The sequence below is a fragment of the Pinus tabuliformis genome, chromosome Q (assembly GCF_031772625.1).
Source record: "Pinus tabuliformis cultivar Carrire ecotype Pingquan chromosome Q, CPIR1, whole genome shotgun sequence".
Taxonomy (NCBI): Eukaryota; Viridiplantae; Streptophyta; class Pinopsida; order Pinales; family Pinaceae; genus Pinus; species Pinus tabuliformis.
Genome location: NC_142296.1, coordinates 1,360,332,083 through 1,360,356,642, shown reverse-complemented (window position 1 = coordinate 1,360,356,642; position 24,560 = coordinate 1,360,332,083). Strand labels below are relative to the sequence as shown.

General features: G+C 39.8%; 1 protein-coding gene across 1 annotated transcript in view; it reads right to left on the bottom strand.

Moving 5' to 3' along the window:
• Positions 1-2,145: 2,145 nt before the first annotated feature.
• HVA22K (HVA22-like protein K) overlaps positions 2,146-24,560 on the bottom strand; it is a 268,589-nt gene continuing 246,174 nt past the window's right edge. The window contains exons 7-8 of the mRNA XM_089383627.1: positions 2,705-2,777; positions 2,146-2,589 (exon numbers count right to left, since the gene is read on the bottom strand). Coding sequence (XP_089239753.1) covers positions 2,480-2,589; positions 2,705-2,777 — 183 coding nt within the window. The 3' untranslated portion in view covers positions 2,146-2,479. The remainder of the gene's footprint in view (positions 2,590-2,704; positions 2,778-24,560) is intronic.

The window sequence follows — 24,560 nt, the reverse complement described above, 5'->3', positions numbered from 1 at the left end:
AAATTTATCTCTTATAAACTTGTATAAGTCAATCTTACACTCCTTCAGAGTTTATTGCTCTTATGCCTAGAAATTATTTTAACAAGTAAATTAACTTTCTAAATTACTATATAAAAATTAGATTGGTATTCTAACAATACAATGCAACAAAAGCATAAGTAGAAAATCAATCACATGGCAAAAAATTATAAACCCTTGAATCTAGCCTTTGCTTTATTTCTCATAATAAATAAGGGCTCCTTATAGGAAAAATGGCTCACATAGAGTTACAAAATTTATACAGCAATAGAACCTGGAAATAATTTAGCCACTGGAAAAACTTGACCTCCCTAGAAAACCCAGCGCTCTCGAAAAAATCAAAATCTGCAACCTCAAGCTCCTCTCTACTAGTCGCCCCTCGAATGACCCACATGTTGGATGATCCTCTTGACCTCAACCTAGCCATAATTTGTACAACCTCCCTATGCAAGCCCTCAACTCATGTGAGCTAGACCTCGGCCCTCTACAACTTGCTCAATAACTCAGCCTCCTCAAGTTTCCTTCACTTGAGAAAATCAATCTTCACTCGAGAAAATCACTCTCTCAATGATTATGATGTGTCTCCCTCCTCTCCTTTAAGATTTCTTTTATAATTTCTCATTGAGCTGAATCCATAACCCCAATCTCCAAACAATGTATGGCTAGAATTAAATCATAACCCACTTGAGATCAACGACAAATATTAGTTCTAATTCACTAAAGTGGATAATTCACTTTTCTTTAGAAAACCTTAGCCAACATTAATTAATTAATTGAACATTGTGTTTTTCGAATAAAAAAGTCACTCACTCGATAAATTAAGCCAGTAATTAGGAAGGCTATGGACAACTTTTGCATGCTAGCGTATGTAGAACCACCTATCCGCACTATAATCATCAAAACATGTCCCTAAAGTTCTTGCATCCAAAGGCACATGAGTACTAAAGGTCATCCCATAGCCTGTTAAGCCCAAACATGTAACAAATACAAATGTTTTGACACCTACTCAACTAAGGGAAAATTCTTATGAGCCCAACTTGAGAAATGGAGGAAAAGAAAAAACAAACACACACACGGAAAAAATTAAAAAGAAAACCCCACCCCTGGACCTAGCAATAGAAAATTGCTACACCCCACACTCCACCAGTTTGTCAGCCATTTGACATATTTAAGACACAAGAACATGTGTAGTCGCTCTACTAAACACTCTAACTAACCAAGAAACAGTTCATAGTACATACAGCTTTGGTCTTTGGAACATCCATAGCAACCGTTCACAAAATGTGGAGAACATTGTTTTTTGACAATATACTAATTTATGTGTTTCAGTATTTTGGACAATGTAAATACTCTCTTTTATTTAATAAATTGTCCTAATTTTAATTCTTAATGTTAAGGAAATAATTAATGGTATCTCTCATGAATAATCATCGAAGCAGTGGCCAAGGGTCTGGCTATATATATTAAAAAAAGAACTTTTTGCATTTTACTATGCTCCCTCACGGTTGGCATTTGAAGTGGAATATTACTAATTGAAACCCATACTACCAAAGCTGAAAAGACTAGTTCTTCCCTTTGAGAAACAGAGCTTCATTACACATAAAAATTGCGGGTCCATTCACCGGAGACAGCACTTCATATGCCATTATAAGGCAAAAATAAAATACAGGTATAATATGACAAAAATTCAGCACATTTTTCAATCCATTCTGCCCAATACCACTATGAATAAGAACCTTGGAATAAACAGAAAGTAGCAGCCCCATACTTCGGCTAATGCTTTAACAAACAAAGACCCACCTTCTAAAATATAATCATTGATGCCATGTTTAGATATTGTTTCAGAGAAGAGTCACAAGTTGCTTGATGTTAAGTGCGAGTGTTTCCATGCAATCATTCAAAACAGGAAATATAAGGGTGCACAAACCACATTATGTTCAAACAAAACCGAAAGTATTGGTCACAGCCAACTGATTGCACTATTTACTTCATAGAAAATTGCATACCATGTTTCATTAGGTACTTAATAAGTAAAGATGTAAATGACTTGTGGCTTTTAGTAGCTTTGTGGCATACAAATGCATCAAAATTAGAAAATCTGAATAACTTTCAACAAAAGAACAAACCTGGTCATTAAGTAATTATTAGAAATAAAAAATGTAAAAATTAAAACAACGTAAGAATCTATATAACAAGGGTTAAACCACCATACAAATGAATCTGCAATTTCATGGCCTTCCATCAATCATAGACGATTAAAGGTAAAGAGCACCTACTTACGAATTGATGAAATTCTAATGATACCAGTCTTTGCTGGATGAGTTCATCTTATCACTTGACACCAATCAAAACGACTTCAATAGAACTAATCCCTAAATTTGTTGCCCTACTATACAGATGAACAAAATCAGTGTCTTTGTGACAACATATATGGAATTAGTTGTGAAAATCTCATCTATACTCACTCAGAATCTGTCTCTGTTTCTCCAATGGCATCCCTTGTAATACCACGTGGTGCATCACTTGTTGAAGGCTTTGATGGCCGAACCATATCTTGTAGAATTTGATAAACTATTTGAGGAACACATAAACTTAGCAGATATTATCCACAAAAATAAAAATGTAAAGAGCATGTTAATTGTGAATTCAATCTAGTCGGTAATGCACTTTAGAAAGTTCATATTACCTGTCACAAAACTTTTTTGGAATGCAACCTTCACAAACTGGATTTCAGGTTGATGCCGTAACAACAATCTATTCTGCAAATTTAAACCAACGAATGAACATCTTGCACACAAAAATAAATTAGTTTGAAAATTTTATAAATGAAAGAACTGTCAGAAAATTCAAAATATTGCACTGCAATGCATAAATCTTTTCAGGCTTGCCATGCAAACAATGCATCTCAATGTTGCTTAACAACAAGATAAAAGGGGCGGTCAGCAATAATAGAAGAGAACAACCGTTATTTTGTTCAATGAGAAGTCTGACGTAAACCTCTAATATGACAACCAAAAACTGTCTAGAAAATTAACGACCTCCAATATTCATCATATAGTCAGTCCTTAACCAACACAAACTTGCAAATTGCATATGCTTTGTGTAATACAACATGTAACATGAAGATATTCACTATAGGCTGCATAGTTATTATTCACTATAGGCTGATACTCACAAAGATATTCACTATATGCTTAGTAAATGTGTAATACAACATGTAATGTAAACATATTCACAACAGGCTGTAAAGATATTCACTATTTGTGCCATGTACCCCCTCCCGGTCTTGAGTTGTTTTGCACAATGTTGCATTAATCGTTATCAGGATAATATCGGCGCGAGGAAAAAATCGGAAAAAATCGTAATTATCGGGAAATAATCGGAAATAATCGGGAAAAAATCGTTTGGTACAAAAATATTCATTTTTTTTTTATTTTTTTAATATCTAAACCATCTACAACATAAAATAAATACATTGACACATAAATATGATAAAAGAACTAGTATATAAGATGTTTAATATCATTTCTATTGCTAAAATCACACATAACATTGAATCATGTCCTGAATAGTAAGTCCTGACTCCTGAGTCCCAACTCAGCCTCAAAATATCAACAAAAAATATAATAATGTATCTCATCATGTCATAATGTCATATACAATAAAATGAAGAAAATAACTAAAGTCTAATCCTATTGATTTCCTCTGCCCCTCTTGCGAGAAAATGCCACAGCTTTCCCTTTCCCTCTAGATGTAGATGTTGGTGCTGGTGGAGTTGGCAGTGGAGTCTGTTGTGCTCTAGAAGCTGAAGAACTAGAAGTAGGAGCTATAGGAGGTAGACCATGTCCTCTACTGGTGGCAGGGGTAGCCCGGGCAGGTGGTGTCACCTGGAAACATTACAATCTCCCAGTCCTGAAATCCTGAAAAACTAATAAGTCTGCTGGATTTTGAATGAAATCTAAAATTCTACTTTCTCCATATGAAATCCAATGAAGCCGGAACCACTCTCAAACATCCTGTGTCATTTCATGGTAATGTTAAAAATTTAAGTAAAATGATGAAAATGAAGATTAAGGAGAATGTCACTTTTACTTTAAGAATTTAACATTACCATGAATAGCATATCAATACTAGGGCCTGGACTTGATCATTAAGCTGCCCCACTAAAAAATTATTTGTTTCTTTCAAAAAAAATTGCATTTCGAACATTTAGCATCCTTTATAAAACCGCGCTGCCCTAACCCTTGGCGATAAATTGGGAAAAAATCGCGATTTTTTCAAAATATCGCAATTTTTTCGAAATTATGGGGGTATAAAAAAAAATCCGCGATTATTACTCGCGATAATATCAGCTTCGAGAAAAAATCGCGATAAAACGATAATATCGCGATATTATCACGATTTTCACAACACTACTTTTGCACATGAAGTTTAATGCCCAAACCCCATTGTTCATTGCTTAGATTTAAACTTGAATATAAATGCAATTAAAACACTAGAAGCTCCCACTACTTTTTCACAAGACAGTCTTCTGGACCAGGTATGGGCATTATGAGTTTGTTGTAGTTCCATTTAGTTTGACTAATGCTCCAGCTACTTTTATGTGCTAGATGAATAGTGTGTTGCATCCGTACTTGAATATGTTTGTTATTGTGTTCATTGATGACATATTGGTATATTCTAAAAATGAGGAAAAGCATGTCGAGCATTTAGCAGTAGTGTTGAGATTGTTGAGAGAGCATCAGTTGTATGCTAAGCTCAACAAGTGTAGTTTCTTTTAAATTGAAGTACATTACTTGGGACATGTTGTCTCTAAGGAGGGCATTGCAGTGGATCCAGAAAAGATAAGGGCCATCATGGAGTGGGTAGCTCCTGGGAATGTAGATGAAGTGAGCCCCTTCACAGGATTGGCAGGTTATTACAAGAGGTTCATCAGGGACTTCTCACAGACTGCTTATCCTATCACATCATTGCAGAGAAAAGGTAAGAAATTTGAATGGACAGAGGACTGTGAGGCTAGTTTTGAGCAACTTAACCAATTGTTGACACATGCACCAATGTTAAAGAGTGCAGATCTGGACAAAGAGTTTGGAGTATGCACAAATGATTGCAAGAAAAGACTTGATGGAGTCCTTATGCAAGATGGACAAGTGTTATGCTATGAGTCACGAAAACTGAATGAGCATGAGCAAAACTACCCCACACATGATCTTGAGTTGGCAATGATCATACATGCATTGAAGATGTGGAGACACTACCTTCTAGGCAGGAGATTTGTGTTGATGAGTGATCACAGTGGGTTATGGTATCTATTTAACCAACCAAACCTGAATGGTAGGCAGACTCGGTGGTTGGCCATGATCAGTGAGTTCGATTTCGAGATCAGATATATCAAAGGTAAAGAGAACAGGGTGGCAGATGATCTTAACAGGTGGATACAGGTAAATCAATTAGCAGCTATGAGCTCCTATGGGACAAGCTTACAGGATAGGATCTTGCAGGCAAGTCAGCAGGATGTCAGGTATATGGAGATTATGCACAGGTACATGTGGTGGTACAGGTACAGGTACAGGTAGTAGTACAAGTACATGTAGTAGTAGAGGTACATGTACAGGTAGTAGTACAAGTATAGGTACAAGTAGTGGTACAGGTGCAGGTGCATAGGATGTGGACTGTGGCCTTACAACAGATGGATTGGTTAGATTCAGAGACAAGATATATGTGTCAGATAGCAGTGAGCTCAAGAAGGTGATATTGAGAGAGTTTCATGCGAAACCATATTCAGGTCACCTAGGTTATCAGAAGACACTGACAGTAGTGAAGAAATTTTATTATTGGCCGAATCTGAAGAAGGATGTAACAGAGTATGTGGCTAGGTGTTTTGATTGTCAGCGTGTGAAGGCAGAATGTAAGCATCCAAGTGGACTGCTACAGCCAATTGCGATTCCAGAATGGAAATGGGAAGTCATTTCCATGGACTTCATCACAGGTTTGTCGAGGACAGTGAGACAACATGATTCCATCATGGTTATTGTGGACAGGTTGACAAAGGTTGCGCACTTCATTCCAGTGAAGTCTACATTCTCAGCTAGCGATGTAGCACAGATATTCATCAAAGATGTGGTCAGATTGCATGGTGTTTTGAAGAAGATTGTGTCAGACAGGGATGCAAAGTTCACTTCCAAGTTTTTGAAGGAGTCGTTTGCAGGTTTGGGCACAGAGTTGGCCTTCAGTACAGCTTATTATCCGTAGACAAATGGATAGACAGAGAGGGTCAACAGGATATTGGAGGACATGTTTTGGATGTATGTGATGCATCAGCAGTGAAAGTGGGCAGAGTATCTTCCACTGGTACATTTCGCTTACGGTATTAGGAATCTTTGAGGATGAGCCTGTTTGAGGCATTATATGGATGGAGTTGCAATACTTCTATCAATTGGAGTGATCCAATTAACAGGGTGTTGATTGGACCAGACATGTTGGCAGACATGGAACGGAAAATGCAGGTAATCAAGAAAAAACTAAAGGCAACACAGGATAGGCAAAAGCGATATGCAAATTAGAACAGGTGTACTTGCACATCAAACCAAAGAAGAGCTCTTTATGGATTGGATCATGTCACATGTGCCAAGATATTCATCAAAGATGTGGTAAGATTGCATGGTGTTTTGAAGAAGATTGTGTCAGACAGGGATGCAAAGTTCACTTCCAAGTTTTTGAAGGAGTCGTTTGCAGATTTGGGCACAGAGTTGGCCTTCAGTACAGCTTATTATCCGTAGACAAATGGATAGACAGAGAGGGTCAACAGGATATTGGAGGACATGTTTTGGATGTATGTGATGCATCAGCAGTGAAAGTGGGCAGAGTATCTTCCACTGGTACATTTCGCTTACGGTATTAGGAATCTTTGAGGATGAGCCTGTTTGAGGCATTATATGGATGGAGTTGCAATACTTCTATCAATTGGAGTGATCCAATTAACAGGGTGTTGATTGGACCAGACATGTTGGCAGACATGGAACGGAAAATGCAGGTAATCAAGAAAAAACTAAAGGCAACACAGGATAGGCAAAAGCGATATGCAAATTAGAACAGGTGTACTTGCACATCAAACCAAAGAAGAGCTCTTTATGGATTGGATCATGTCACATGTGCCAAGATGGCACCCCGGTTAAGTGGACCCTTCAGTATTATTGAGAGGATTGGGCCAGTGGCCTATCGACTTGCACCACCTCCGATGGTGAGAGTCCATGATGTTTTCCATGTGTCATTGCTTAAGAAGTATGTTAAAGATGTTGATCATGTGATTGACTTATCTGTATTGCAGGTGGAACCAAATGGAGAATTCTAGTCGGAGCCTCAGTGTATATTGCAGAAAAAGGTGATCATGCTCCGGAACCAAGCAATCAAGGAGGTTAAGGTGCAATGGAAGCACTTTGGGCCCGATGAACCTACATGGGAGATGGCGGATCAGATGTGAGCTATGTATCCTTCATTGTTTGTCGATTGAGGCAAAGCAGTTTTGGTATGGTGTTTTGATATATGTCTTGATATATGTTTTGGTACATGTTTTGGTGATGTTTGGTATATGTACATATGTATATAGATGTAAATACCACCATGAGCTATGTTATAAAGCTCCAATAAGCAGTATGGGTGTCATGTCATTATGATGTTATGTTTGTTATGTTTTCATGTTCGTTTGCTTCCTAGCAGGTTGATCATTGTAAATGCTACAACGAGCTAAGTTATAAAGCTCCATCGACAATATGTTTTACTTACAACAATCTTGTGGTTATATGTGTTGTTGACCACAAAGGACAGTGTTCCCCCAAGGGGGAGGGTTTTGTAACAAACTTGGTGAAAATTCCATGTAATAAAAGTTAATAAAGGCAAAATAATAACCACAGTTGATGGGACACTTATTCCAAGTTGAATGTTGGACAAAACATCCTAGTGTGGGTGTTCATTTGGTTATTACTGGCTAAGGAAATTGACAAAGGCAATGGCTAAGGCTTTGGAAAAGCAAAATGGCATTTTTGGCACATTTATTTATGAAAATAATGGAAAATAGAAGAAAAAGGAGGTGAAAGGTCACAGGTTGCATGTGAGGAGAAAAATGAAGGAAAATAATGGAAAATGAAGAAAATAGAGGCCTCATTCATAAAAAGGCTTCTAAGGATCAGTACACAGACTTTCGTCAATTAAGTTTTGGAGCTCTCTCATTATTCTCTTTCTCACATATTCTTGGATACTTAGAGTTTTCTTGGAGCACTCTTGGATGGTGTGGCACACTTGGATTTTTGGAGCAAGGAAAAGGAAGAGAAGGAAAGTGCAAGAGGACATCGGGATCAACAGCCACAACGGGTTTTGCTTGCACGTACCGATTTGCATGTATGTTTTCCTCAGTAGTTTTGGCATGCATGCTATGAAACCGAATTCGTCCCCCAAGCCCTACTTGTCCCGAATCCAGCGAATCGGACACGATTCTGGTGGATTCGTGTCCGAAAATCGGGACACGTCGTGTCCAATCAGGGCACATTAGAATTTGGAACGTGTCCCAATCGGGACATGCCATGTCTCGATTTTCAGACACGAATCCCCCCATCAGGAACCCGCGCGGCGTTATAAAGGCATATTTCCCCATTCTGTTTTCACATTGAGTTGTTTAGTTTGTTGTGGGTTTGTTGTGGGTGTTTGGGAGAAAGGAGAAAAGGACAGTGATAATGATGATGAGGATGAGGATAGTGACGCTGATTTTGATGATGACTATGAGAATTGATGACTCATGAGTTACCTACTGCCTTGAAGCTTGCATTTTGTAGTTGTTTTGTATTTGTTGTTTCTATTTTCCATTGGCATTGCACTACCTGTGTAACACAATTTGATTTTGATGACTTAATGAGAAAACCACAGTATCTTTATCTTACTATCTCGTCTTTCTCCTATTGGATCATTGATAAATTGAATATGTATTATGATTTATCATTTGTCACAATTGTATTTGTATACATAATGTTACTTTGTAAAACTTACATCTAGATGAAGATCTATGTTTGAAATATATATATTTTAATAAAATAATATAAAACGTATCCGAACATGTCTTATTCCAGGGGGTCAATGTGTCTGTATCTGACACTCGAATCCCCGTATCCGTCGTATCCCGAATTAGGTGACTTAGCATGCATGGCATATGCATGTGGTTTATTGGTCATGATCTATCATTGGCATGGAGAATGGTCAGGATTGACAGTGAATTTCCTAGCCTTGCCATTTCCTGGATACCCATGGTGATTGTGGATTTATTTCTTTGTTTTGTTTTGGTTGGTTCTCATGTTTCCTTAGCTTAGGTTGACTTACTAGTCTTGGAAACCCTGGTTGGACAAACGCTATGGAAGCCCTGTAACAACTTGGGTTGAGTTACTAGTCCTGGAAGTCTTGATTGGACAAACGCTCTGGAAGCCCTTGGTGGGTTGAGTTACTAGTCCTGGAAGCCTTAGTTGGACAAACACTCTGTAAGCCTGGAATAAGTTGTGGGTTGAGTTACTAGTCCTGGAAGCCTTGGTTGGACAAATGCTCTGGAGCCCTGGAAGGCTTGGATAGAGACCAATCTGATGATGGTTTCGTGACGTCCAACTGTGAGGTGCAATCACTATTTGATGGGTTGAGGTGGATGGCCTCTGGAAGCTCTAAATGGTTTTAGATTGATGTGTTCTATGAGATCCCACATTCATGCTTGGAATATGGCACGAAGGTGAATGGCTGAAGAGAGATTTGGCTCAGCCATTCTATGGTTGGGTGGAACGTGGAAGTCCCATCCCGGGTTTGGATTTTGCATCATCAATATGAGGTTATTTCTCCTTGTATTTCTATGAGTATTACACTGGTTTATAAATTATGTGTAGATTATATGGCTGTGATTTCCTTGGTATTTTTGTTGCTATCATACTGGTTATGTATATGTTTATGACAGTAGATATGTATGGCTCTCATCATGTTTCTACTTGTAAATGAATGAACAATGTATTTGAGAGCTAATATATGAAATGGCAGTTAATGTGTTGAGGCATCAATGCTTCTTAGCAATTTTCAGCTAAGTATGAGACCCCTATTCTTAGATCTGTTATTTACTCCTGTAGATTACATATTTGTGATATGTTTGACGAAATGCCTATCATGGCTAGTAGGTGTCTAGTCAAGGTCTTGTTCAAGTAATTGTATTTGTACTATCATTTCTCTATTATTTTACTGTTCTGAAGGTGTCATTCATTTATGGGTAGTGACCTGGCCTCTGGGCCTGAAAAAGTGGCTCAAATCCCGACGACATTGGCATAGCACTGAGCAAAATAGTCCCTGGGCGCTGGCATGCCTTGTCATGAGAGCATCCATAGCCTCCTGGACACTGGCAAGCCTATAGCATGGGAGCGTCCAGGGGTCAAGTGGTCCAAAATCTTAGTGGCACCCAGGGGCTGGTTGGTAAAAAGGTTGGGATGGTTCCTGAGGGTCCTAACACTGATGTTGAAGGTATATATAGTGTGTTTCCGTCGGTTCCACTTCCTTAACGTAACTTAGGAGGTCGAATCATATCATAGTGGCCTCTCGTCGCATGTTTACCCCAGTTGATCGATTACTTGGGTAGGGTGGGAGGAGGGTGTTACATAGAGATCCATAGAGACCAATTCAATTACTTTAAGGCAGAGAGCACAAGGGGCATCCACAAATCTACCTTCATAGGGATCAGAAAATCATACCCTATTTTTCTAAAATTTATTGGAATAAAGTGTTCCCTGAATTCCATGGATCTTTTGGACACATCTGTTTGACTAAAATCTCAAAATCCTGGACTAACTGGTACATCATTGCTTCTGGAATTTGTAGGACAAAGTTGTTGGAGAAAATCTGAAAATATGCACCATTTTGTCTGGAATTAGTGGGACAAATTCATTCATATAGAGTCTGACAAACAAGCCCTGACTGTTGGCCAATTCTTTTGTGGCATTTAAGTGATGATTGTGTTGGAGAAAATATGAAAATTATGCCTTCATTTTTCTAGAATTGGTTAGAGAATACTCAGAAAATTGTGCCTAGCGTTTCTGGAATAAGTGAGAGGAACTTGTTAAGTAAAATCTGAAATTCATGCCATAACTTTTCCTGGAACTTGTGGGGTGAATTCATTGGAGTAAAATCTGAAAAACATTCCCAAAATGGTTGTTGATCTTTCTGGAATTTTTATACAGATTCATTGGATTTTGGGATTTTCAGTGGATTGTGTGAAACAGTTTTTTACTGAAATTTATCCCACAGATTTTGCTGGGTTTCTGCTCTGCTTTTGGGGTGAATTCATTGGAATAACATATGGCAATCATGCCTTAAGTGGTCGCCAATATTTCATGGAATCCATGGAACAATTGTCTTGGAGAAGATCTGAAAATTCTGCACTCACCTTTTTTTAGACTTAAAGAAAAATATGAAGATTGTGCCCAACTCTTCAGGAACTATTGGGACAAACTCATTAAATCATGCCCTAACTTTTACTGGAATTCATTGCAGTAAAATCTGAAAAACATACCCTAAATGGTTTTTTTTTTCAGAATTCATGGACAAGTTCCCTGGACTTTTGGATGTGTGATGTTCCCATTTTGTGCATGCAAAAATCAGATAGGAATTTTGCAAAATTTTTGGATAATATCAAAAAAGGCGAAAATATTATTTTGTGAGAGAAGGGAGAAATTATTATTTTAATGAGATAGTGGAAAAATAATATTTTATTGGAAAAGAAAGGCAAATCATTATTTTAATGGAATGGTTGCAAAATAATATTTCATTGGATAAGGGCAGCAATTATTATTTTATTAGAATCGCAGTGTTTTTGCTCAAAATGTACATGCACAGTACGACAACGACTCAGGTTAGGGGTTGTCACTTTGATCCCCGACCTCTCCATTCTAGTGGCCTCCCAACAACAGGCTATGGGGGATAGTCCCTATGGAAGATAGAAATGCAAGACTTGTTGGCAACCAACGAATCCGGGAGACACAATTGAATGGCCTAGCCACTTGGTTGATTTAGCAAGATTTATAGATTAGATTAGATTTAGATGTGAGACTAGTGCCTTATGGAGTCAATTTCTTGCTTTATATCGATTAAAGACCAAGTAACCGGATGAACAACCACTGCTTGAATGCTTAACTATCCTATATGATATGCAAATCCTAAGACTTAGGTGTGATGCAAGGATCTTGGTTACTTTTAATTAGATGTCTATTCTAGGTGTATCCTTCCTCTTAACTATTTTGAAGCTAGTCTCTAGAGTAGGTTGTGAGAAATAGGCCAAGGGGAAGCAAGCAAACACTTGATTAACGATACCTCCTCTTAGGTACTAACCACCTGTTGCCTATGGCGCTGTAGACACTGTGACTCTGACGACTACAAGGCTAAGTTATCGGAAACGTCTCTCCCAAACCCCATAAACGTCGTTCGGCGTTTCGGAAATGGAAACGGGTACGATATGGCACGGAAACGACACAGAAACGTTTCATTGTTTTGGAAAAGCGGGATTCTAATTCTGAAGCATTTCTGTTTCTTTGGCAACATAGGATCCTATTTCTGAAAGATTTCGAGCATTTTTAAGGGTTTTGGATCCGTTTCCAAAGTATCCTGACTTGGATATGACGTTGAATGCCATGTCTCATATGATTTGGTTTGATGAAGAAGCACCAATAATTGCATCTTCAAGTGGACATGGCCGCAATGCTCCCACTCATGGAGACGATCCAAATGATGATGTGAATCTTAATGACATGGATGAAAACATATTTGATGATATGTAAATGTAATTTATGAAGAAGTTTTAAACTTTTGAACAATGGACATTGAATACCATAATATGTCATATGATAGTACACTGCCAGTCATAGTTCAATTTTGTAATTTGTACTATCATCTATGTAATGTGCATTTAGCATTATTAATTTTCGTGATGATGTTGATGATTGAAATTGGAAACAAAAATTTGATGATATGTTCAATGTTATAATAATCTCTAATGATGATGACAATGTTTAAGCTGAATTGGTGATGATGATTTGTTTATGTGAAATTCATGATGATGATTATGTATTTTTAAATATAGAATCTAGATTCTAAAAGATGAATGGTAATATGAAAGTTTTATTTTTTCATATACCGTTTCCTTGTCGTATCGTATCCGGATTTTTTGAAAATTCGTTGTATCCATTTCAAACCCCGTTTCCGTTTCCGTATCCGTTCTTGTATCTGTTTCAATGCAACTTAGCTGCAAGGTCAATGTGTTAACCACTAAAGAGGAGCCAAGCTTCTCAAGCTAGATGAGAAAGGTGGTCATATTATCTCTACCAACCAAGTTTATGCTTGGAGGTAAGTTATTAAATACAAGACTAACTTAGGATGCTTAATGCAAAATTATGAGTGAGTGATCTTGGAGTGAGATTGTTTAAGATTTCTTTACGTACTTAGTGATTATTTGAATTATTCCCACAAGTACTTAACGATATCAAGTAAAAGACAATCTCATCAACAAGAATATGTGCAAAATTCACAAGTGCCAACAGATACCCACAAGGTACAATTGCTTAAGCATTTAAATGACAACATATATGCTCTCAAAGACAAGATCAATTCACAATACTATAAATCAAAATGACAATTAGAGCATCTAATCCACTTAGAACAATTAGCCAATGATCCAAAATGCCAATAATGATTACTCAAAGAGACGAGCAAGATTGGAAACCTTCAAGATTGCTTAATTAAATTAGGAAGCCTTCAAAGAAAAAACTCTTAGAACTTTAATGCCAATGTAAAGTTATCATTCACCAATAGATATTAGCAATGAGACAAGAATGACAATAATAAGCGCACTATTCGCCAAAGTTCTTATCCCAATTAATTAGATCTCAAGACAAGTGATGTAACCATTCATGTAACAAGCCACCACTTCAGATTTAAAGTGCTTTTAGAGAGTGAGCTTGTTACATGTGAACTTATGGCTTTGTATATCATCACAAGAAAACACAATGTTAGATTCCAAATAATCAATGCTAGCAACCTTCTTTACAATAGCACACAAAACCATGAAACAAGGAACAATTATTATCAATAGAGCATGAAACCATATAATTCGTTTTGTCACTTACATTCCAATGAAATTATGACCGTAGAGAGTTAAACCACTTTGGAGCCTTCTAGATGCCAGATTTAAGAAATAGAAACCCAAGTGTCAAATTGTTAAAATTGGCAACTAGGGCCAAACTCCATGTGGGTCATCTTATTTATGGCAGCTGATATTTTTCTTGGATTCCTCTCATCGAGAGGTGTAGGATTGATCTAAAGATCATCCGATTCCGATAAGTATTCATGGAGATATGAATTTATTTGTGTTATGAGACAATTCGTCAAGGTTAGCGAACAACCAAATAACCCCCACTTGTGCTCAACGTTTTAGTATAAAAAGAGGTGGCTTGATAGTCATTTAGACACACACTTCACTCTTGATTTCTCTCCACTTGTTTTGGGTTTTAGTGGCAAGAGAAATCTAAGAGGAGGAAGCCCTAGCTAAAACGCAACTATGGAGAAGAAAGCCTAAATGTAGCTATGATGAGGATGCCCTAGCTAAAACAAAGCTATCGAGAAGAAAGCCTAAAGGCAGCTATGATGAGGATGCCCTAGCTAAACGCAGCTATGGAGAGGATGTGTTAAAATTGGCAACTAGGGCCAAACTCCATGTGGGTCATCTTATTCATCGTTGATAACATTTTTATTAGATTCCTTTCGTCAAGAGGTGTAGGATTGATCTAAAGATCATCTGATTCCGATAAGTATTTATGGAGATATGAATTTATTTTGATTATGGAATAATTATCAAGCCGACCAGCAACTCATGTAGGCTCAGAAGCCCAACAATCGCATATATTCAATCATCAACAGTTGCGTATAAATACAGGAGGTCTTTTCTTGCTTTTGACACACACTAATCATCACATCTCTCTCTCTCTCTCTCTCTCTCTCTCTCTCGCTCTCGCTCTGGTGCGCGATGAAATCTTGCACTAGTGCGCGGCGAAATCTTGGACTGGTGCGCGGCAAATCTTGGACTGGTGCACGGTGAAGTCTCGGACTGGTGCACAGTGAACGACTCACCGGTGGAGACTTGACAAGTTCAATCTAGGGTTTGCTGCCCTAGTTTAGGGCTGATCTGGGGTTTGCTGCTACTGATATAAATCAGATCCTTGTATTATTTCTCTCTGCTGAATTATTGAAGATAAAAGAAGATTTGATCAAAGGGTTTCCCCATATTGGGGTTTGTCCCTGGCTATCCGCCACATCTTGTGTCTCTTGTCTTGGCTTGTTTTTTGTCGATCGTTTAATGTTCTATCTGCACTTTACTTTATGTACATGTGATTGCTAATCTGTGGATAATAATAAGAAAGATAAGTAAACTACTATAAGCATAGAACATACCATAACCTAACATGGTATCGGAGCTGAGGTGAAGACAAAGCCCGAGCAAGAGCAAGAGCAATCACCGAAGAGAAGATTGGCAAGGCTATCCTAAAAGAACTATGGGGTCCTCAACACTCTTCCCTGCCGAAGACAAGCTCTGTGAGAAAGCTGACTATCACGAATGGAAGATGTCTCTCGATCTAACCTTAGAAGATCAAGGAGTGTTGGACCTTGTGTGAGGCAATATTGTTGAGCCTCCATCAAATGCACCTGCTGCTGCCAGGAACAAATGGAAAACCGGCGAAGTCAAAACAAAGAAGATCATCCAAGACTCTATCGACAAGCGCTTGGTGGCCTACATCTCCGACCTGAACACCAAGGAAATCTACGATAGATTGGTGAGTTTATTTAAAGTTAATGATGCAAATCAAGTTTTGTTTCTTAGAAATACGTTGAAGGAAATTAAGAAGGGCAAAGATGAGAGTATGCAAGCATACTTCTTAAGAATCACCGAGATCAGGAACGATCTCCTATCTATTGGGGAGACTATTACTGATAGGGAAATGGCACTCACAACTCTTGGAGAATTACCATCCGAATGGTACGTGTTCAAGACTACTCTTCTGAACCATAATGTAATTCCTGGTTTCGAGGAATTAATGGTTAGATGCATTCAAGAAGAAACAAGGGTAGAAAAGCAAGAAATGCCCATGCCTAAAGGTCCTCCTGTTGCCTTTTCTTTTCATGCTAAGAAAAGTAATAATTCCCAGACTAAATCAAAAAGAAAGGTTGGACCTAAGGGTGGAAGAAAAGGACGATGTTACATTTGCGATAAAGCAAGTCACTATGCAAGGGAGTGCCTTGATAGAAGGGACTCACACCGGGACGATGATCAAAATCCCTCTGATGGCTATCAAAGGAATGACAAATCTAATAGCAGAGGTAAAAGGAGTGCTGGAAGTCAAGGAAGAGGACAATCATTCAAGAAGGCTAGAAATTCCAGGTATGAATCTAATACTGTTGAAAATAAGCAAGATGAATATTATCTACCAGCTGCTCTATCTACCTCTGCTCCTTCGAACTCAATGGGAATTTGGCTCATTCATAGTGGTGCCTCTAGGCACTTCACTGGTTACAAAGAAGTTCTCCATAACCTGATAGAGAAATAAACTAACCTGGAAATTGTCCTTGGAGATAATATGAAATATCCCGTGAAAGGTGTAGGCAATGTCTCTCTTAAATTGAATCAAGGTAATACGATCCACTTACAAGATGTATTATATGTACTTGACCTCAAAAAGAACCTGGTGTCCATCTCGGCAATGGAAGACAAAGGCTACAAAGTGGCTTTCATCAATGACAAGGTACGTGCATGGAAAAATAATATTAAAGATGCCTTCACTCTTGGGTTTCGAGTTGATTCATTATATCAGGGCGGAGGAAGTCCGCTAGGTGTCATGTCTTGTGACACATCTCAAGCCTTGATCGAGACAGAAAAGAAGATCAAGATCTTAAGGACTGATAATGGAACTGAATATGAATCTAACGTGTTTCATGACTTTTGTAAAGAGGCTAGCATTAAGAGGGAGACTACTACACCATATTCTCCTGAACAGAATGGTGTGGCAGAAAGGAAGAACCGTACGATTGTGGAAGCTATCCGTGCCAAGCTCCATGATCAAAGACTTCCGAAGTTTCTTTGGGCTGAAGCTGCAAACACTGTCGTATATGTACAAAACCGATGCCCTCATCAAGCATTGGGTTCCAAGACTCCTAAAGAAATGTTCACCGGTAAGAAACCTGACATATCTCATTTTAGAATTTTTGGAAGCCCTGTATATTTTCATGTGCTGAAAGAGAAAAGGAATAAATTGGGTGCATCTGGAAAGAAAAGAATCTTCGTGGGCTATGGTGAAAATACAAAGGGCTATAGAATCTATGTAGCCGATCAAAGGGAAGTTGTGATTAGTCATGATGTGACCTTTGACGAAGATATGGCTCTCAGCAAGATGAACAATCTTCCTACAATGAGGAGCTCTCAAAAAGCTAACACCAGGGAACCGAAAGAAAAAGAGTATGACGAGATATTTGCACCTGTTGCTAGATATACCACCATCCGCTCGATCATAGCCCTTGCGGCTTCACTAGGATGGAAACCACATCAGATGGATGTTAAGACTGCATTCTTGCATGGCTCGATCAAAGAAGAGGTATACGTAGAGCAACCCGAAGGATTTGAGATTTATGATCAAGAATCTCATGTGTGCAAGTTGAAGAAGGCCCTCTATGGGCTGAAGCAAGCACCCCGAGCATGGTACGAGAGGATCGATAGCTACTTGATGAAGCTGGGATTCACAAGGAGTGAAGCCAACCCTAACCTCTACTTTAAGGTTGAAGATGACAAACCTCTCATACTGGTGCTGGATGTGGATGACCTCTTCCTAACAGGTGTAGACCCTCTCATTCACAAATGTAAGAGGGAGTTGGCTTCTAAATTTGAAATGAAGGACCTAGGACTGATGCACTATTTCCTAGGACTTGAAGTTTGGCAGAAGCCAAGGGAAATTTTCCTATCTCAAGGAAAAAATGTGGTGAAGATATTGGAAAGATTCGGTATGGTACACTGCAAGCCTGTAACTACCCCAATGGAGCTTGATTTCAAGAAGTTAAGTGGTAGTGTTGCTGGACCTGTTTTATGAAATGCTACTGAGTATCGGCAACTCATCGGAGCATTAATGTTCTTGGTGAACTCTCGTCCAGATATATGCTTTGTAGTCAACACATTAAGTCAACATATGGTTGAACCTCATCACATACATTGGATTGGTGCCAAGAATCTGTTAAGATATCTTCGTGGCACAATTACATATGGGCTAAGATACACTACCGGAGATGTGAGACTACTTGGATACACAGATGCTGATTGGGCAGGCAGTGTGATGGATCGTAAGAGCACTTCTGGGTGTTGTTTCTCCTTGGGATCTGCTTCGATATCCTAGATGAGCAGGAAGCAGAAGTCGGTGGCTTTGAGCACCGCCAAGGTAGAGTATATTGCTGCTAGCATGGCCTCCTGTGAGGCAGTCTGGTTGCGGAAGCTCTTCAGTGAGCTGTTTGGATTTACACTGGATACCACCGTGATCCTATGTGACAACCAAAGTGGGATTTGTTTGTCAGAGAATCCCGTATTTCATGATCGCTCCAAGCATATCGATATCAAGTACCACTATATTCGAGATATGGTGCAGCGGGGAGCTATAAGGCTCCAACATATCGATACAAATGAACAGGTCGCCGACATTCTGACAAAGCCCCTAAGAAAGGTCAAATTTTTTACTTTTCGAGAACGACTTGGTGTCGTTCAGAAACCCTTTGATGAGGGTCCTGTATGATGTATGGAGCTCTTGTAGCTCTGCGGGGGGGGGAGGGGTGCGAGGTACTTCTTGGAGCGACATATGACCACAGGGTAAAAGAATCAAAACTTTCCCTGTAACACCCCGTGGCGACTATGTAGCAGGATGATTAGTTCTCCTGTGAGGTCTGGATGATGTGTTCTCCATGATGATTATGTAGCAGGATGATTAGTTCTCCAATGAGGTATGGATGATGTGTTCTCCATGACAATTGTGTAGCAGGATGATTAGTTCTCCTGTGAGGACAGGATTGATTAGTTCCCCTGTCGAGGCATCCTACCCATGCAGTCTGGGACTCATGGGAAGTACCTCTCATCTGATCAATAAGCAGGGAAATGAGGATAGGGACCATAGTAGTACCGATGGACGCATCGTTGTATCCACCTTACTCCCTATGCTAGGATGACCTTCATTGATCTGGGATCAACAACACTGGTCTTGGACCAGTGGTAGGAGTTGTACCCACTATGACGCTGACTTTGGGTCGGTTGAGACTGGTCTGGGACCAGTGGTACATACTCTGAGATTGACTTTGGGTCAGTGGAGGACTGGTCTGGGACTAGTAGTAGGAGTGGTACCTACTATGACGCTGACTTCGGGTCAGTTGAGACTGGTTTGGGACCAGTGGTACACACTCTGAGACTGACTTTGAGTCAGTGGAGGATGATACTGGTCTGGGACCAGTGGTAGGAGTTGTACCCACTATGACACTGACTTCAGGTCGGTTGAGACTGGTCTAGGACCAGTGGTACACACTCTGAGACTGACTTTGAGTCAGTATGATACATCCTCGATCATTTCTTCTTCTTCATAATTCGGACAAAGCAGAGCAGAGCAGAACAGAGCAGAGCAGAGCAGATCAGAACAGGGCAGAACAGAACAAAGCAGAGCAAGCAGGATAGAGCAGAGCAAAGCAGGGATCAAGCTGTATAGGGCAGTGCATTTGATGGATGAATAGTAGCGACCGACAGACGAATTGCTGATGGAGTTCTCCCTAGTTGAGAGGGAGTGTTATAATTGGCAACTAGGGCCAAACTCCATGTGGGTCATCTTATTAATGGCTGATAATATTTTTATTAGATTCCTCTCGTTGAGAGGTGTATGATTGATCTAAAGGTCATCCGATTCCGATAAGTATTTATGGAGATATGAATTTATTTTGATTATGGAATAATTATCAAGCCAAACAGCAACTCATGTAGGCTCAGAAGCCCAACAATCACATCTATTCAATCATCAACAGTTGTGTATAAATACAGGAGGTCTTTTCCTCATTTTGACACACACACTGATCATCACATCTCTCTCTCTCATTGGTGCGCGGCGAAATCTTGCACTGGTGCGCGACGAAATCTTGGACTGGTGCGCAGCGAAATCTTGGACTAGTGCGCGGCAAATCTTGGACTGGTGCACGGCAAAGTCTCGAACTAGTGCACTGTGAACGACTCACCGGTGGAGACTTGACAAGTTCGATCTAGGGTTTGCTGCCCTAGTTCAGGGCTGATCTGGGGTTTGCTGCTGCTGATATAAATCAAATCCTTATACTATTTCTCTCTGTTGAATTATTGAAGATAAAAGAAGATTTGATCAAAGGGTTTCCCCATATTGGGGTTTGTCCCTGGCTAGCCGCCACATCTTGTTTCTCTTGTCTTGGCTTGTTTCTTGGCGATCGTTTAATGTTCTATCTGCACTTTACTTTATGTACATGTGATTGCTAATTTGTGGATAATAATAAGAAAGATAAGTAAACTGCTATAAGCATAGAACATACCATAACCTAATAGGATGCCCTAGCTAAACGCAGTCATGAAGATGATGAGGATGCCCTAGCTAAACACAATCATGATGCCCTAATCCTATATGCTGTTATGGAAGGGTTTCTAATACTCTACATTGTCATGGAGGTTAGTCCTCAGACGCAGCAAAGAGGCAAAGATAGCGAGGCAGTTTGGGGACTGTGTTAGTACTCATTGAAGGATATACGAGCTGTTGTTAGATGGCCAAAGAGTTGGCTTGAGGGCCGACTTTCAACAGAGGATAATGCAGGTCTGTGGGGCAGTTTTAAGGTAGGTTATCTATGTGTTTGTGTGGGCTGTAGGTACAGGAGGAGAGTTGTAGTTGGAATCCTAAACGATGTTGTTTTGGACATGTTAAGTTGTTGTTGTGCTAGGCCGTAGGCCATAGCACCACAGTTGGGCTTGCGTAGGGCAGCTAAGGACTGTCATATGTCCAAAGGTATCAACGTAGAAAAGGAGGGGCTATCCTAAAGCATGACGCAGTCCTTCAAGGGTTGTTTGGGGTCTATTGGAGAAGGTTAAGGCTACAACAATATGCCCTAACCAGTCAGTCACAAACAGTCAACAACAAACAAGGTTAGAGTAGCATGGATCAGTTTGATATTGCTGCCAATGTGTGAGGGTTGGTAGGACTGTGTTGATGGCCTAAGCAGTCCATGATGAAGGTTGTCAAATCTACCATCCAATGTAGCAAATAGAGACCCTAAACAGTCAACTAATGCAGTCCATGATAAGATGTGACAACAAGGTGCAGCACGATGTTGAATGCTGCTACATAATGATGGGCATCATGATGAAGTGTAGTATAGCATGTTGTGTGCAACACTTGGTTACAAAGTGCAGCACAGTGATAATAAATGCTACAATGAGATGCATCATGATGGACACAGTAAGGTACAGCTTGATGATGCAGTACAGGAAGGTGCAGCATAGGTACAGCATGATGATGTAGTACAGGGAAGTGCAACATGGTGATAAGGTGCAACAATATGATGTGTGCAGCATAGTAATGAGGTCCAACATGAATATTGGGTGCAACACAATGAGGCGCAGCGCATTGAGGTGCAGCATGGTGATGGAGTCACCTTGGATCAACAGAAGCAGTTTGCCTTCACCTAAGCTCAGATCAACTACCTCATATGCCATCTTCCTAGATAAGATCTCTGCTCTTATTTAGATAAGTCAAAAGGTTGACTTCTGATGTATATGTACTATCTCTCTCTCTGTTGAACTATTGAAGAACATATAAGAAGAATTGATCAAGGGTTTCCCCACATTGGGGTTTGTCCCTGGCTAGCGCCACATCTTGTGTCCTCTTGTCTTGGCTTGTCTTCTGCGATTTATGTTTATGTTCTATCTGCATTTTACTATCATGCTAAATGTGATTGCTAATCTGGAATTGATATTGAGCTAATATGGAAAATTGAAGTAAATTTGCTATCAGCATAGAACATACTTAAGAATAACATGGTATCAGAGTTGAGGTGAAGACAAAGCCCAAGCAAGAGTGAAAGAGCAATCACCGAAGACAGTTGGGAAAGGACAAAATGCTCAATGGATTCTTCATCCCTCTTCAAATTCATCAAGAGTGAAGTTGAAGTAGAGAATATTATCAGAATGGTGTAGCGGAAGCTTCTAATGGCCTACCTAAAGATCAATTCAATGGGAAGTCCAAATCTAAGGGTGGAAGGAAAGGCAGATGCCTTGCTTGCAATAAGTTTGACCATTATGCGAAGGAGTGTCCAAATGGTAGGGACACATCACTTGATGATGATAACAATCATTCCAGGGACATCTTCAATGATTGGAGGAATGACAGGTAATGCAGGATATCAAGGAAATGGCCGACTCTTCAAAGAGAGCAAGGAACCCCAGGTATGAAGAATCAAATGTTGTTTCTGATAAGTTAAAGGAGTATGAAGCTCTCTCTAATTTGGTAGAGATGGAAACAATCGTGGAGATTATACTTGGAGTCAATGCCACCTATCCCGGAAAGGGTGTAGGGAATGCTACCCTTCAATTGAATGAGGGTAACACGATTCATTTACAAGAAGTTCTTTATGTACCTGATCTCAAGAAGAACCTGGTGTCCATTTGTTATGCTCTTAACCTGCAAAAAGATACCCAAATACAGAATATGCGAAGAACGATACCCAGAACATAGAATAGTGAGAGACAACAGCAAATATTTTATTATTCAGAAAGCAATGTTCACTGGCCTCTTCGAGGGGGCAACCTCCAATAGAGCAGAGCTCGATACAAAAATAAGACACGATGCTCCTCGCAAGGAGTCTCTATCCTTTATATATGACTCATACATGCAATACCATGGATCAATACCATGGGTTTTATTAATACCATCTATCTAATACCATGGCCCATTTGCAACTAACTGTGGTCCCGTCATTAATTGCGGCTTAACCACTTACAATTATTAATATGGGCTTTATTGACTCTTTACTATGACTCTATCCCACTACATAAATAAGGGGGTTAGGGTGGGACCCTAACATGCCCTCCCCCTTAAGAATAGCCTTGTCCTCAAGGCTGAAGCTGCGGAAACTACTGAAGAATAGTGGTTGGTTCCCAAGTTGCATCTTCCGGAGAGGTGTCTTTCCACTTGACGAGAACTTCCCTAATCATGCGGCCACACAGATGCCTTTCTCGTGTGTCTAGGACCTGTTCAGGTTGGAGCCAGATTGACCCTTCCTCGTCCAATTCAGGTAGACTGGTTTGAATTCTGCAATTGTTCCCAATCACTTTCTTGAGGCATGAGACATGGAAAACTGGATGGATTTTTGCAGTAGGCAGCAAAGCCAACTTATAGGCTACTTCTCCAATGCGCTAAAGTACTTGATATGGTCCGTAGAATTTTGGAGATAGTTTCTAACAACCCTTGTCTTTGAGTGATGTTTGCTTATATGGTTGCAGCCTCAAAAAGACCTGATCCCCTTCTTGAAATTGGCGCTCTGAGCGATGCTGGTCTACCTGTTACTTCATGCGGTTTTGAGCTTGATGAAGATTCTCTCTAAGATGGGCGAGCTTGGTTGCGCGGTTTTGTAGGAGTTGATCCATTGCTTGTACCTTTGAGCCCCCCTTGATATAAGAAGTAGGGGAAGGAGGGAGTTGACCATATACTGCTTCATAGGGAGTCATTTTGGTGGTGGCATGATAGTTGGTGTTATACCACCATTCAGCCAGAGGTAACCATTGTACCCAAAGATGTTGCTTTTCTGAAGTGAAACACCTAAGGTAGGTTTCCAGACATTTGTTGACGGCTTCCGTTTGACCATCCGTTTGTGGATGATAAGAAGTACTGAGTTTTAGTTGGGTGCCTTGTAGCCTGAAGAGTTCCTGCCAAAAATTACTGGTGAAGATCGGGTCGCGATCGGACACAATAGAAGTGGGCATGCCATGCAATTTGAAGATCTGATCCATGAAAGATTGAGCGACCAAAGTCGGTGTAAACGGGTGGGGTAGGGCACAGAAATGAGCATACTTCGAAAGTCTGTCCACAACCACCATGATGACTGACTTGTTTCCTGACTTTGGAAGACCTGTAATGAAATCCATAGAAACCTCTGTCCATATTGCTGCCGGGATGGGCAACAGTTGTAATGTGCCTGGTGCTTTGACAGTCTCCCCTTTGTGGCGTTGACAGACATCGCATTCTGCTACAAAAGTGAGGATGTCCTTTTTCATGCCTGTCCAAAAAAATGATCTTCTAGTGCGAGCATACATCTTCTGAAAGCCTGAATGTCCTGCAATGGGGGATGAGTGCAATTCTGCCAAAATGCGACTTTTGAGGGTGGATGTTGGTGATATTACGACTCTGTCCCTGTAGCAAAGAATCTCA